Source organism: Molossus molossus, unplaced genomic scaffold (genome assembly GCF_014108415.1).
Source record: "Molossus molossus isolate mMolMol1 unplaced genomic scaffold, mMolMol1.p scaffold_m16_p_6, whole genome shotgun sequence".
Taxonomy (NCBI): Eukaryota; Metazoa; Chordata; class Mammalia; order Chiroptera; family Molossidae; genus Molossus; species Molossus molossus.
The window spans coordinates 36,693,204-36,708,482 of record NW_023425399.1 but is presented as its reverse complement, the minus strand read 5'-3'; the positions used below and the strand labels follow the sequence as shown (position 1 = coordinate 36,708,482).

Genomic DNA, 15,279 nt, shown 5'->3' with positions numbered 1-15,279 from the left:
TGGGTTTTTGTTGTTGGTGGTGGTTTTTTCTTTTTTCTTTTTAGTTGTTTCAGTATTAGATTATTAAATACCATTTACTTATTTTTAAAAAATTAAAGTTTTTAACTTAAAATTTTAATTTTCTTTTTCTTCATTGATTTTAGAGAGAGAGATAGTTAGAGGGAGAGAGAGACAGAAACATCAATGAGAGAGAACATCTATTGGCCGCCTCCTGCATGTCCCACACTGGGGATTTGGCCCACAACCTAGGCATGTGCCCTGAACGGGAATCAAACCAGCAACTTCTTGGTGCATGGGTTGACGCTCAATCATCGAGCCACACTAGTTGGGCGTTTACCTTAAAATTTTAAAGATGAAACTTATCTTGACTTAAAAGGAATTTCAGTATCACTTTCATGAAGAGAAAATAAGTTTAAATCATTTCAAACAAAATAGTGTAATTAAATTTTAGCTACATACTATTGAATGTCAGTGATTAAGATTCTAAGCTTACCTTTCCTCTGTTAAATAGAGTAATTAGCAAGTGTTACCAGATATTAAAGATATACTGGATCCATGTTGAGACTTTTCCCTTATTCTAAGCAGAAAGATTTATGTGTTATCCATACACTAAAGTTATGTCTTTGGCAATAGTGGCCCATGCTTTGGGAAATGCTGCTGGAAGATCGGGGCCCTGAGATCTAAGACAACAGACCTGAGATCAAATCTATTGGAGAACCATAAAGAGAGGCCTATTAAATATTGGCACAGGTTCTATGAAGGTCTCCTGAGAATCAGGATTAGAATTTAGGTATATTATGGATTCCTTGGGTATCTTTTTTGCTCTCTTTGTCCCTTAACCATAACTTCTTGACCAGTTCTTTTTCTGCTTTGAGAAAAGATGGGTTAAGTTTATGTCAGTCTTCAGCCTCACATGAAGAACCATGAGGTTTAGAGATGTAATTCTTTTTTTTTTTTTTTTTATCCTCACCTGAGGACATTTTTCCATTTTTTGTACAGACAGAGTGGGAGGGAGAGTCGAAGAGAGAGAGTGAGAAACATCGACGTGAAAGGGACACAGAGATGTAATTCTTAACCTTCCTTATGTTGTACTCCGTTGGGGCTTTGGGACCCCTGACGGGGATGGGGTATGGTGGGATGGGGTTCAGAACTTTGATTAGAAGCCTAATTATCACAACAGTTTAAGGACTTTTGTCTTGGTATCTTTCTTATTTAGATCATCCTCAAATCTGTAACTAAGCAAGTATTAACCTTTTTTAGGAAAAAGATTTCAGAGCCATTCTCTTGAGAAAGTTGCTGGGTGTTTATTAAGAACCAACAGAATTCCTAATAGGCAGTTGTGACTATACCATCACTGAGGTTTCAGAGACATCCTGAGCTTAAATTCCAGAAGTGAGAGGATGTAAAGGTTTGGGTAGGAGTGGTAGTATTGGTGGTGCTTGTGGATAGGTGGACTGTAACACCCTCAACTTCAAATGTTATTTAGAAACTAGTTTTGTAAAGTTACCTTTAAGAGTTCTGGATTCCCAAAGGCAGATGCTTTCTGAAGGTCAACAGAAAGCTTGAAGGGACTCTTTTCCCTGACACTGCCTGAGTTATCAAGTCCAGACTAAAAAATTCCTGATTTTGGAGGGAGGTTTTTCAAAAGGAGGAGAAGTGACCTTGGTGAGGCCTCTTTGGGAACATGAGCTATTTCTAGTGCCTCTCTCAGGAAAATAGCTTTAGAAAAAGAAGATAAGGCATGGTATTAAAAAGGCTTCTGGTGGAGAAAGAAGCTATTATATTTTTAAAACTGCATACCGTTAAGAAAATAGTTTTATTGTTACTAGGAGAGCATTACTTTGTATGAAGTATTTATATACTATAAGCAAGACCTGTGACATTTTAGTGAATACTAATACTAATAATTGGTTGGTTTGTTCCACTACAGGTGCAGGTTATCATTCGGAATCCAAAGCCAAGGAATATAAACATGTATGCAAACGAGCTTGTCAGAAGGTATAATAAAAGCACTCCAGTTTTGACCATAAAGGAGCTTTACCTTGAAATTCAAAATTTTAAGGTTTGATTTATAAGATAATGATTGGTTTGGACCACAAAATAATTTTGCTCATATTTGTGAGGTCTTTTGTTTTGTTTTGTTTTTAATTCTCCAAAACATGCTTAGATCTTTCCCTTCCTTTCCTAGATTAAAGTTTGTATTTTGGAATTATGGGCACATAATCATATATCTTTTAATCTTTGCAAAGGCGTTGAGCTCTATAGAAAACAGCTCAAAGACAGCCAATGTGTCTTTCTGTGAAGGGAAGTAAAAAAAATACTAACAAATGAAAATGGGTGCTTTTCATAGGGAGATTATCCTGTAGATTTTCTTCTGTTTTTCATCATGTAGTTTGTATCATAGAAATTCATTGTCATTTCTAAGTTAGCTTTGCCCTTGTACTGAGTTGTACTTTTTTTCTCTTTGGTTTTTGAGGTTTTGCTAAATTGTTGACTACTTAATGTGGAATCAGGAATGGAATCAGAAGAAATAGTGTTTGTTTTTATTTTGATCCTGACTATATACTCTTGTAGGCAAACCCTTCATTTACTTTTATTTAAATAGAATGTTAATTGGATATTATATATCAAGTAAATGAATCTCTAAGTCCTTTTGATTTATACTTACATACCATTTAAAAGAAAGATCATACTTTACTAGAGAGCCAACCTTTTTCTTATGAATGAAATTCCATAAATAAAGAGGAGTATTTTGTTATAGGGATTTTATTTATTTATATTTTATCCTCACCTGAGGACATTTTTCCAATTTTTGTTCAGATAGAGTGGGAGGGAGAGAGTGAGGGAGGGAGGGGGAGGGGAGAGAGAGAGAGAGAAACATCGACGTGAAAGGGACCCATCGAGTGGCTGCCACCTGCACGACCAACCAGGGCTGGGGACAAACTGCAACCGAGGTGCCCTTAGTGGGAACGAACCCGGGTATCTCTGGACCACAGGCCGATGCTCTAACTGCTGAGCCAAACCGGCCAGGGCGGGATTTTATTGTTTTTTAAAAATATATATAATAAAGTGAAAAGTTCTCTAGGCTCTTTTATAATTTTTACCTTATTTTCAAAATGTGAAATCTTTCCATTATCTGAAAAGAAAGGTTTTATTTTCAATAGAAAACTATAGTCCTAGAAGGTTAATGCATTTGGAGTATATAATCAGCTTCCTTAATTTATACAATGAATGAACTTTTTTTTTTTTATCCTCACCCGAGAACATTTTTCGATATTTTGTTCAGATAGAGTGTAAGGGAGAGAGAGAGAGAGAAACATCGACGTGAAAGAGACACATCGAGCGGTTGCCACCCACACGACCCAACCAGGGCCAGGGACAAACTGCAACCGAGGTACATGCCCTTAGCGGGAACCGAACGCAGGTCTCTCCAGACTGCAGGCCGACGCTCTAACCGCTGAGCCAAACAGGCCAGGGCCAATGAATGAATTTCTTAAAAGTTTAATGCAATTCTGTTTTTGAGCTTTCTCTTTATTGACTAATTTGGAGCTGACTGTTTTGGCTCAGTAGTTAGAGAACATCAGACCCTGGACCGAAGGGTCTCAGGTTTGATTACTGGTCAAGGGGCATGTACCTGGATTGCAGATTTGATTCCCAACCCTGGTCAGGGCATGTGTGGAAGGCAACCAATTGATGTGTTTCTCTCACATCAATGTTTCTGTGTCTCTCTCTCTCTCCCTCCCTCTCTTCCACTCTCTCTAAAAATCAATGGAAAAATATCCTCAGATGATTATTAACAAAAAAAAAAAAAGGAAAGAAATAGTTCACTTAGAAATCAGTCTTCTTTCTCTTTCTTTCCTGTCTTAATTAATACTCAAGAAGCAAGAGTGATTTTATAGACCTTTGTGCTCTGTAATTTATATTACAAAAGAGTATGATCTACTTATCTCACTATAAAATATGTTATAGTATCAAAAATGCTTTTATTAAATGTATGTTTCCATCTAAGAGTTCTGAAAAGCCTTTGTGATTAGCAGTCATTGTTTTCTTAGGGGCAGAGAGAGTAGTAACAGTGTAAGAGAAATTATTAGCTTAGTCTGAGCTTTAATTATCTATATAAAATACAAAATTTTAAGATATTTAAACCAAACTGAATTTGTATAATGTTTATGGCTATTTGAATTGCCTTGTGATGAAGTCCTTTTACTTACTAAATTCCTAGCACTTTGCATTTAGTAGCTAGATTTTTTTTTTCATCATCTTATTTTGAATAATATTAAGTGAGCTATATCATAAATTATCCTGAATATGAATCAAAGTAGTTTATATCTTGAGGTATGGAATGGAAATATTGATCAATTTTTATTAACTCTAAATGTCTCCTATACTTCTTTAAGCCTTTGGAAAGCTTTTGGGTATATTTAAGAAGGTGTGGTTTTACTTTTCTTTTTCATTGAATTTATTGGGGTGACACTGGTTAACAAAATTACATGGAGTTTAGGTGCACAGTTCTATAACACATCATCTGTACACTGTATTGTATGTTCATTGTCCCAAGTTAAGTCTCCGTCTATCACCATTTATCCCCCATACTTTCCACCCCCCATCACAACACTGTTGTCTGTATCCATGAGTTTTTTCTCTTCTTTTTTGCTTAATCCCTGTACCCACTCCAGCCCCTTTTACCCCCGACAGCTGTCAGACTGATCTCTATCAAACCGAGTCTGTCTCTATTTTGCTTTTTAGTTGATTTTACTCATTAGTTTCCATATATGAGTGAAGTCATATGGTACTTGCCCTTCTCTGACTGGCTTATTTCACTTAGCATAATAACCTCCAGGTCCATCCATGCTGTAGCAAAGGGTATGATTTCCTTCTATTTTATGACTGAATAATATTTCATTGTGTAAATATTCCACAACTTTTTTATCCACTAATCTACTGATGGGCACTTGGGCTGCTTCCTAATCTTGGCTATTGTAAATAACAGTGCAGTAAATTTAGGGGTGCATATATTCTTTTGAATTAGTGTTTTGTGTTTCTTTGGATATTTTTCCAGAAGTGGAATCTCTGTTTCAGAAGGCAGTTCTATTTTTAATTTTTTGAGGTAATTCCATAGTGCTTTCTGCAGTGGCTACCCCAATCTGCATTCCCACCAACTATTCACGAGGGTTCCCTTTTCTCCATATTCTGGCCAACACTTGTTGTTCGTAGATTTATTGATAATAGCCATTCTGATACATATGAGGTGATATCTCATTGTGGTTTCAATTTGCACTTCTCTGATAATTAGTGATGTTGGGCATCTTTTTATAAGTCAATTGGCAATCTGTATGTCCTCTTTGGAGAAGTGTCTATTCAGGTCCTTTGTCCATTTCTCAACTGGATTTTTTTTTTTTTTTGGTGTTGAATTGTATAAGTTCTTTTTAAATTTTGCATATTAACCCCTTATCAAATGTATCATTGGCAAATATGGTCTCCCATTCAGTGGCTTGTCTTTTCAATTTGTTGATGGTTTTCTTTACTGTAAAAAGACTTTTTAGTGTGATGTAGTCCCATTTGTTTATTTTTCCTTTTGTTTCCCATGCCCAAGGAGATCATCAGAAAAAATATTGCTACAAGTAATGTCTGATATTTTACTGTCTATGTTTTTGAGAAGTTGTGGTTTTACAATGAATAATCTCTCTCCTTGGTTTCATAGGCAATTGAAAAGCTACAGGCTGGTGCTCTTGCAACAGATGCAGTGACTGCTGCTCTGGTGGAACTTGAGGTATTTCTTTTCTTTGTCTTATTTAAAGTATTTGTGAACTTGTTTGTTATTTTGTTAAATTATTTTTTTCTTCATTGATTTTTAGAGAGAGAGGAAGGGAGAAAGAGAGAGAGTTAGAAACATCAATGAAAGAGAACATTGATTGGCCACTTCCTGCATGCCGCCTACTGTGGATTGGGCCCATAACCTGGGCACGTGCCCTGACCGGGAATTGAATCTGTGACCTTTTAGTGCATGGGTCGATGCTCAACCACTGAGCCACACCAGCCGGAATGTTTGTTATTCTTAAATGACGTGAAACTGTTGAGTTAATCAGCCATCAGTTATATGACCAGTGTTTGCCAACAATATTAACAAAGTTGTGAAAAAGGTTGTGATATTGTTAGGTTGTTTTTATTGGGGACTTATCTAAGTAATATAAAAAAGTTGGTTAAATTCCTTTTTCCTGTTTTGTGAGATTCATGAATATGAAAGTTACTGGATATTTAATGTTACTGGATATTTAAATTTTCTCCATATTTTTTGTAGAAAATTTCTGAAGCTAACTCCCCCCCAAAGTAATATATGTTTAGAAAAAAAAAAATTCCAACTGTTTATAAGTGTCTAAAGTGGAAGGGAAAGTTTCCTTACCAACTTAATGGTTTGATATATATTCTGAAGCTATGTTTGTGACGCATGTCTTGTCCAATGTGGTTGTTAGATTGGTGTCCAATTAACTTCAGACATTGAGGAATTCAGTGGGGAGGTACTCAAGTTTGCTGTAATTCTCTGTACTCCAGAGTGAGGGTTTCTCAGCTCTCTTACTATGGAACCTTGATGATGAGTTTGTCCAGGAGATGAGGCCTTCAGAAGACCAACTTCTGCTGCTCAAAGTTAGAGAAGATAGATTTGTGTAAGTCAATTTAGAGGATTATAGTGAACAAAAATAGTTTGTTGGTTGAGAAGACTACTTGGGGTATCAAATAAGACAGTAAGATAAAATAGTGATGAGTTTGAAGGAGATGGGGATAGTTAGAGTAGATCTTCCCAAGTTGACTGGATTGTGGTCCTTGTGTTTAGGCTCTCATATCAGGGTACCTACTCTCTCATGCCAGATCTTGCTTTTCCCTGTGAAAATTGCCCAGGAGTTTGCCAAAAGTCCTAGCTGTGTTTTCTGTATATTCTCTGAGCTGTAGTTTTGATTATGCTTTATACATTTTAATCCCCCCCTGTTAACATTTTCAGCTTGGTCTTAGTCAAGGAAGGTAAACGTATATAGAGGGTTATAGAGGGTACCAGATCTATTGTAGTTTGGTCAGAGGCATCTGACTTGGGGATATGTGGTCCCCTCCTATTGTGACCAATATCTGCTCTAGAAGTCATTAGCCATGTGTCTCTGGGAACCTCACAGCCTCTCCTTGATCCAGTTTTTCCATTTATAATATGGGGTTCATAATGCCTTCCTTCCAGAGTTGTGAAGATTAACTGAATTAACATGAAGTCACTTAGAACAACGTGTGGTACATAGAAAGCACTGTTAACGATTATTACTATTGTGAGGTGCTTTGGAAATGATATATATGAGGTGAATATTTATGGTAATTATTAATGACAAGTTTTATAATGTCAAAGAAAGGTTAACTATATATCATGAAGAAAAGGAGAAAAGAAATGCAAGAAAGAAGATTGATGTGTACCTACCACCAAATCTTACCTTTACTCAGCACGTACATAAAAGGAAAGCTTCATCTAATTTAATTCAGTTGTTAATTGCAAATTACTCTTCTTTGTGCATAAGATGATGTCCTGAGTTTACCTGATATTACCAGGGCATGGAGTCACTCTGGGTCTGGGAAAAGAAGGTTCATGAAAAGTTGGGGGATAGAATATAATGGCAACTAGAATACAAAATTGAGTAAAATTAAGTTTTCCTTTTTCTTTTCATTTTAGAATAACTTTAATTTTCCAAGTCATACTTATATTGAATATTTCATTACATTTTCCCCAGTGATATATCAATCATATTTTTAAAAGTTTACTTATTTATACTTAAAGTGATTTAAAATACATTTTGGAATAATGTGTTACACATAAGTAAATGAGCTTTATAATTCTGAATGATGATCTGTGTTTTTTAAGTGTGGTGATAAAACGGATTTTTTTTTAAACAAATGCATTCTATTATTTTTGACTTATGGAGCACTGTCCTGAGTGAGGTTAGTGTACTTTTCCCCATTTAATTATTACGTTTAGGGAAGAATTTCAGTGAATTTTCTTTAAAAATTTATTTTTATGTGGAATCTTTGATTAAAATGTATGTTAGTAGTTTAACCGCTAAGGCTACCCTGGAAGAATTTTTCTGAATCTGAAGGATTATGTTGGAAGTCATGCTTAGAGTGCCCCCTGCAGTTTCAGTCACCTTGCATACTTGTGATTCATCACCTTCAACAGGGTGAAGATTTTTTAAAAAATTTTATTTATTGCTTTTAGAGAGAGAGAGAGAGAGGAATGGAGAGACAGACAGAAAGAAAGAAAGAAAGAAAGAAAGAAAGAAAGAAAGAAAGATCTGTTTTTCCACTTATTTATGCATTCATTGATTGATTCTTATATGTGCTCTGACCGAGAATCAGACCCAAAAACTTGGTTTATCAGGATGACACTCTAACCAACTGAGCCACTTGGCCAGGGCTAAACAGGGTGAGGTTTTTAAATAAAGAATTCAGTTGAAGTATTGTAATAGTTTGGGTTGATAGAAAGATATATGAAAATCAAATTCTAGTACTTTCTCTAAGAAATATAAGGAACATTATCGAGTCCTTTCTATCTACTGAAAAGGTCCAGACTGTCTGATTTATACAGTTATATTGATTGAGTGTAAACACTTATCTTTACTATTGATCAATTTATTCAGTAGAGTTTTAATTCAATCTAGTTGGTCTTGTCCTAATTATAGACTAGATATGGACAAACATACCTTTTCTTTTTGACTAAAATAAAACTGTACTTTTAAAACTTGCCTGTTACATTATTACTTAGGCAGATACTGAAAATCAGTTTAAATTTCTTAAACACTTTTCTCAACTGTAAATTGAAATGACTGAAATGGTTTAATGGTCCATATTGGCTAGAAGGGATATCTGGCTTTGTATTTTGAAAAATATGAAAATTTGCACTTATCCAAGTAGTAAAAAGTTTACTGATCTGAATTCCATATCATGGAGGAGGAAGAGACAAAGTGAAAGAAAAGAAAGTTTATATATGTATATATGATATACAACAAAAAATGTTGTATCTAGGTGACCTATATACTTAACTTTAATACAGTACACCTAGACACGTCATTGTTCAGCTTTTCTTGGAAACCAATTACCTTGTGCAGTTTCATATGTCTCATCTACCAATACAGACAAGTGGTGTTTTCCTAACATTACCACTTCTGGGCACCAGGGTGGGTGTTTCTTTCGTTTAAATAAGGGAGGTGGGCCGTAAGTTCCTGCCTATTAAACTGACTAACTTTTCCCTTCACGGTTTTGGAAGGGAGGTGGCCACTCCTGTAAGAGAGGTGTTTTGCAGTGTGGAAATGAAAATGCTATGATGCTGAGTACACTTAGTATATCTTCAAAATATGGGGAAGGAAATAGGTCAGTTTATAGATCATATTTTAATAATTTATTGTTAAAATTGATTTGGTCCTATTGTTTCATTTAGCTATTTATAGCTCTTTTGAGATTATCTTTGTAACTGATGGGAAAGTGACTTATATCCATTGGATAGTACAACTCATTTCACTCACAGCAGAGAAGATAAATATTGTGAAACAATTTGATCTTCATAGCTAGGACTATGCATTTGGAAGACAGTTGCTTTCATGGCTGCTTTTGAAATAGTTTTGGTTCAGGTAGTGACAGTGGTTTTTAAATTCTAAAGATAATTTTGCACATTTTATTTTTGGTTAATTCTCTCGCGATATGTTTTCATTGATTTTTAGATAGAGTAGAAGGGAGGGAGGGGAAGAGTAAGAGAGAGAGAGAAACCTCAATGTGAGAGAGACACATCAATTAGTTGCCTCCCACACGACCTTGAACAGAGCCAAGGATCGAACCTGCAACCCAGGCATGTGCCCTTGACTGGGAATTGAACTCTTGCCTCTTAGGTCCGTACTGGACCAAACTGGCCAGGGCTAATTTTGCACATTTTAATGGTAGAGCTTGTGATAAGAATTTTTTCTTTGAGGAAATTTGATACAGATCTGGATGAGTCATGATGACATTGCTAAAGTAGCAAGTGTTTTGTAGATTCTGTTAGAAAATGATCTAGTACTCATAAAATCATTACTGAAGCTCCCTGTGCACATTGGGTTAAAAAAAAGTTGTAAGTCCTGGTTAAAAAGTTCTAATAAGGGATGATAGGTGAAACTTTTGAGAAATTATTGGTAGCTATGTGTGAGAAAACTGATGAATCTGAGATTTTGAAGATCTTGGTGTAGCTAGCCTTTGAGAGATTTTGGTTAATTCATTTTGAAATCTGGTTATTTTGATAGGTAGAATACTCTGCATTAAAAATAGTGATAGGTATAGTTTTTCCATTTCATATAGTAAAAGGCAAATTGCACAGGCTCCCTTATTAAAAATGTTTTGTTGATCTTTTTTTTTTTTTTGCAGCTGCATAGTATTCCATTGTGTAAATTTACCAGTTTTTTTTTTTTTTTTAATTCATTCATCTACTGATGGGCACTTGGGCTATTTCCATATGTTAGCCACTTTAAATAACACTGCTATGAACATAGGGGAGCATATAAAAGACAGCATGGAGGGACTTGGAGATGATTATGCTAATTGAAATAAGCCAGTCAGAGAAAGACAAATATCACAAAATCTCACTTATATGTAGAATCTAATAAACAAAATAAGCTGATGAATAAAATAGAACCAGAGACATGGAAACATGGAACAGATGGACAAATCTCAGAGGGAAGGAGGAGGGGAGGTGGGAAGAGATTAACCAAAGAATTTATATGCATATATGTATCACCCATGGATATAGACAACAGGGTGGTGAGGACCTGGGTTGGGGCAGGATCCAGTTGGAGGGGGCAATGGGAGAAAAAAAAGGGGCACATATGTAATACTCTCAACAATAAAGATAAAAATATGTTTTGTTGAATTTATGTTATTCTAAGTGGACCCTGCAATTCTTTTATTCATCCTTATAGGGCCCCTATGGTCAGGGGGAGATGGTAATTCATGGTTGAAACTAGTTTATTGTTCAAAGGCTTTGGCATTTAAAGAGCAGATTCTGTTGGGCACAAGTTTTTATATCCGTCTGCTAAAAATAGTCCATTGTCTTTAGATTTCTGTATAATGCAACATAATGCTTACTTATATATAAACTCTAGGAAAATACTTTAAGAAGTAACTTTTTATCCAGATAGCTAATGGTTTGAGATATGAGAGCAAAATAGTAGGTATTTGCATTATTATATATAATATTGTTACACATTTATCTGCATCTCTACATCCTCTTATACCTAAAGTTGGAATCTTCAGAATGTTATCACTGTTGAGTAGTTGGTTGTCAGTGGACTGTAGCCGGGCACCTCTGTGTAGCTGCAGGTTTAGGCCACACCCTCTTCCTTTGGCTATATACTTCTGGCTGGAATTGTTTGTGTGCCCCAAGAGGGAGAGGGAGAGCACCTAAGGCCTGCTAGTCCTGGAAATGCTTAGTGGTCATGGAGATGATGTGGCATTTCTAGGTTGGAAGGGAACGTTGGGAAGGGCTGATGTGACTTCTTTTCTCTCACCAAACCTGTAGCAAGTTCACTTGAGGGATTTCTTTGTGAGTAGATGCTTAACTACAACCTGTTCCCTACCCCACTTTAAGTGCCTGCTGTTTATTGCAAAAAAGTAGGGACATCTGCTTTACTGTCATTTCTGTTTATTTGGGAGGTTAAAAAATTACTTAAATTAATGAACATCTCCATTTTTCTGCATATTTTTTTTTCTTTAGCAGAAATCATCTCTTCATAAGCAGAGGTAGCTGAGTATTTCAGTGGTTCCTTGTTTCCTCCTCCCTTCCTCTTCCCCAGAGGGCTGAATACATTGGAAAGACAGCTTGATAGGGTTAGCTCACAAGTGTCCATTAATGATAATGTGACTGGTGAGCCTGATTTTAAACCTACTACCTTTGAAAGTCTCATTTTTCTCTTCTATTGATAATATCTTTTATTCTTTGTAATGGGAAGAGGTCCTGTTTTTATGTATGTGAAGCAAGGAGTTTTACCTCTTCTTTTTTCGTACTTACAGTGTTTTTAGTGCATGAAATTTGAGTTTTGACTTTAGATGCTTTTTTTTTACTTCTTTTCAATGTAGTATCATTGATTATTTTAGTCAAAGACCCTATTTGCCTGTCTGTTTAGCAGTAATTCCAGTGGTGCTTCAATATTTCTGTGTATTCCAGCTGTTTATAGAGTCTTTATGTTTCTCTGCATTTTTTGTTTTATTTTTTGAGGTGTATACACACAGTTACACTTCATGGAGTTGCATCCAGCCAAGTGCCCATGTTCTTCTTGTGAAAAGGCAGAGAAAATCACCTCTCCCAAGAATTTCCACCTTCTGACCAAGGGAAATGTGTCGTGAAGAGCTGTGCGCAGATGGAGGCAACTTGTTTGCTTGTTCTGCCGCTAGAGCATTGATTTAATTAGAAGACAGGCTGTGGGTGGCCATGTGCAGACAAAGAAGCACCAGACAGAGCCCAGTTAGCCTGGGACAGTAAAAGTAAGTTACGCTCTTTTTAAAACACTTCTGAGTACTGATGCTGATTCTTGCCTTTCATACTAAGGGGCAACTTGTAACTTACTGTTTGTGTTTACACATTAAGTACATCTCTTCTTTTTCTGAGACCCTAGAAATTAAATGTGCTGTCTAGCACAAAGTACCTGCGTAATGGAAAACCAATGGTTTTTTTTCCTTTCAATTATTTTTAGACTAACAAGAAACCTGTATGAATTATTATATTCTAGATTTATTTTACACTGCATCAACACTGTGTGTTAGTTTTTAACCAGGTCAAACACTTAAGTACAGAATTTACTACATTTTGCTTGTACTGATGGTTCCCCTTTCTAGCCATTTCTTGATGAGCTTTATTCATCTTGGCTGAGTCTTTTACAAGATGTGGTCCAAGACCAGACTTAGCAGTTCCTGAGGAACATGTAGCTTTATATGTGAGCCCTTATTTTGTTCTGGGAGTTGTTACTATCTGAGAATATATTACATTTTGGAATTCAGTTTTGAGCTACTACATTTGGTAATGTGGCGGAGTTGGTGGTAATCCTGTGTTTTAACTATGTGGAAGCAATTTAGTCTTTTCTTGTCCTATATTAATAGAGATATTAGATTCATTGGCCCTTGGATTTATAGTGTTGTGACTGTTGAATCTGTGTGTGTGTGAGAGAGAGAGATCTGTATCATTTTGGACATCAATTTTATAATATGATTTTTTTTTTGCTTTTGGTAATGAAGGAGCTAGGCTAAGAGGAGTTTTCTGTATTCAGCAAAATCACAGGCTGATGTCATGAAGGTCAATCTGAAAGACTGCCTTTAGATTTTGAATTTTTGTCCCTCTCTCAAACCCAGGCCTTTATTCAGAATCTGGAAAGAAATGAGAAAGTGATATATTTTTAGGAATCCCATCAAGATATCCTGCTCCAAAGCAGAATAAACTTAAAAAAATTTATTCTTTCTTTTTCATCTAATTTGTGTACGGGTAGCAGGCTTTACCTACGTGTCAGAATAATGAAGGGTTGTATCTCACTGTAGCAAAACAAAGCTTAAGGCTGAATTCTCAGCATCAGTTGACAGAAGTTCTTTGGCCATTCCAGCTGCCAGGGAGTTTGTACTGGTAGTCATTCTCACTCAGGGTCCAGCCTCCAGCATGGCGTACACATCTACTGACAGCCCGTGACATGTATATACCGTAACACGGCGTCAACACCGTAGCACTTACTAGACATCTCAGAAAATTCAGAGTGAAGAACTTGTGTTTTCCTTTCTTGGAATATGTGCAGATGTTAACATTTTCTAGTGGATTGGAAGTTTTTTAATAAAAAGCACAGTTATAAGTTTCTACTTATAAGTTAGTAACCTCTTTCGCATTCTGACCATGTCCTCACCTCATGATAGAAGGATGGTTTAAGTTATTGTAATTCCATGGTCTGTTGGGAATTTTTTGAGTGATATTTTCATATTATTGTCAACGTGGTTAAAAGGTGTGATTATTTAGATTGAAGGGAAGTGAAAGTGGATGCCAGACTTAGCTTTACTAGAGCAACAGCTACATTTGTCTTTTGTATTGTAGCTCATCTGGAAAAGACAGTTTCAGGTACCGTGTGTGCTAAGCTCTTCCTGGACATCATAAATAACCCAACTAAAATAAAGTTTAAAACTATTTCAGATGTGCAAGTCTACTGAAGCCAATATTTTATTTTTGAGATTTGTGTTATATTTGACAAGTAACTCTTTGTACTGCGATTCTGTGGCTTTCAATAAAAAAAGCAAAAAAGCAAATAAACTGCTGTGATGTCATTTTTCTGCATACTTATATATGTTTATTTGAAAATTAGATTAATAGGTAAGAACAGATGTGCAATGCTTTTTTTTTATCCTCACCCGAGGACATTTTTTGATAATTTGTTCAGATAGAGTGGGAGGGAGGGAGGGAGGGAGGGAGAGAGAGAGAGAGAGAGAGAGAGAGAGAGAGAAACATCAATGTGAAAGGGACACATCGAGTGGTTGCCACCCACACGACCCAACTAGGACCCGGGACAAACTACAACCGAGGTACGTGCCCTTAGCGGGAACCGAACCCGGATCTCTACAGACCGCAGGCCGACGCTCTAACTGCTGAGCCAAACCGACCAGGACTGCAATGCTTTTTTATTAAAATATTTTAAATAATAAATTAGAGAAAGGTATTGTTCCATTTTTGACAGATCATTGTATGCCAGATTAACAAATTCTCTAATGAACAAATACCAACATTTGTGGCATTTATTCTAACTTTTCCAGAACAGCTTGGGTGCTTCAAGAAGATCATAAGTCTTAGTTCCTAATACATAGGCTGTTGTGTGTGAGGGTTTTATTTTTTTAACATAAAGTATGTTTTCTTTTGTGTAATTGAACAGTTAAAAAATGAACTGTCACAGATACTAAAACTGCATATTCAACATACTGTATTTGACTCAAGTGTTCACAGTGTGATGCAAACAAATGTTCTCTCAAGTTGCTTCCAGGATAGCTAAAATATTACTTTAACACATGTTTAAAGTAGAGCACTGTAGCGATTTGGCTACATGTAATTCTGGACTCTCTAAGTTGAGTAATTTCCGCAGGCATTCCAACTTTGATCAACCACAGCAAGAACTTTTAGCATGTCTGTACAGCAGCCAGTGCATCTGTAAATATGTCCTGAGGTAGAGAGTAAAGAGAGAATGCCAGAAAAGAAAGAATACTTTCAGTCATTAAGAAACAGTT

The 15,279-nt window shown here is 36.0% G+C and overlaps 1 protein-coding gene across 11 annotated transcripts in view; it reads left to right on the top strand.

Moving 5' to 3' along the window:
* TASP1 (taspase 1) overlaps positions 1-15,279 on the top strand; it is a 318,727-nt gene that overhangs the window by 39,602 nt on the left and 263,846 nt on the right. For 10 of the 11 annotated variants that reach the window (XR_004957029.1, XR_004957028.1, XR_004957030.1 and 7 more), the window contains exons 3-4: positions 1,931-1,998; positions 5,702-5,770. Coding sequence is in view for 7 of the 11 variants with exons in the window: in XM_036244396.1 (XP_036100289.1) it covers positions 1,931-1,998; positions 5,702-5,770 (137 nt within the window). In the remaining 4 variants the exon portion in view is untranslated. Of the gene's footprint in view, positions 1-1,930; positions 1,999-5,701; positions 5,771-12,374; positions 12,523-15,279 lie in introns of those variants that run through there. The other variant, XM_036244400.1, reaches the window with a different exon arrangement.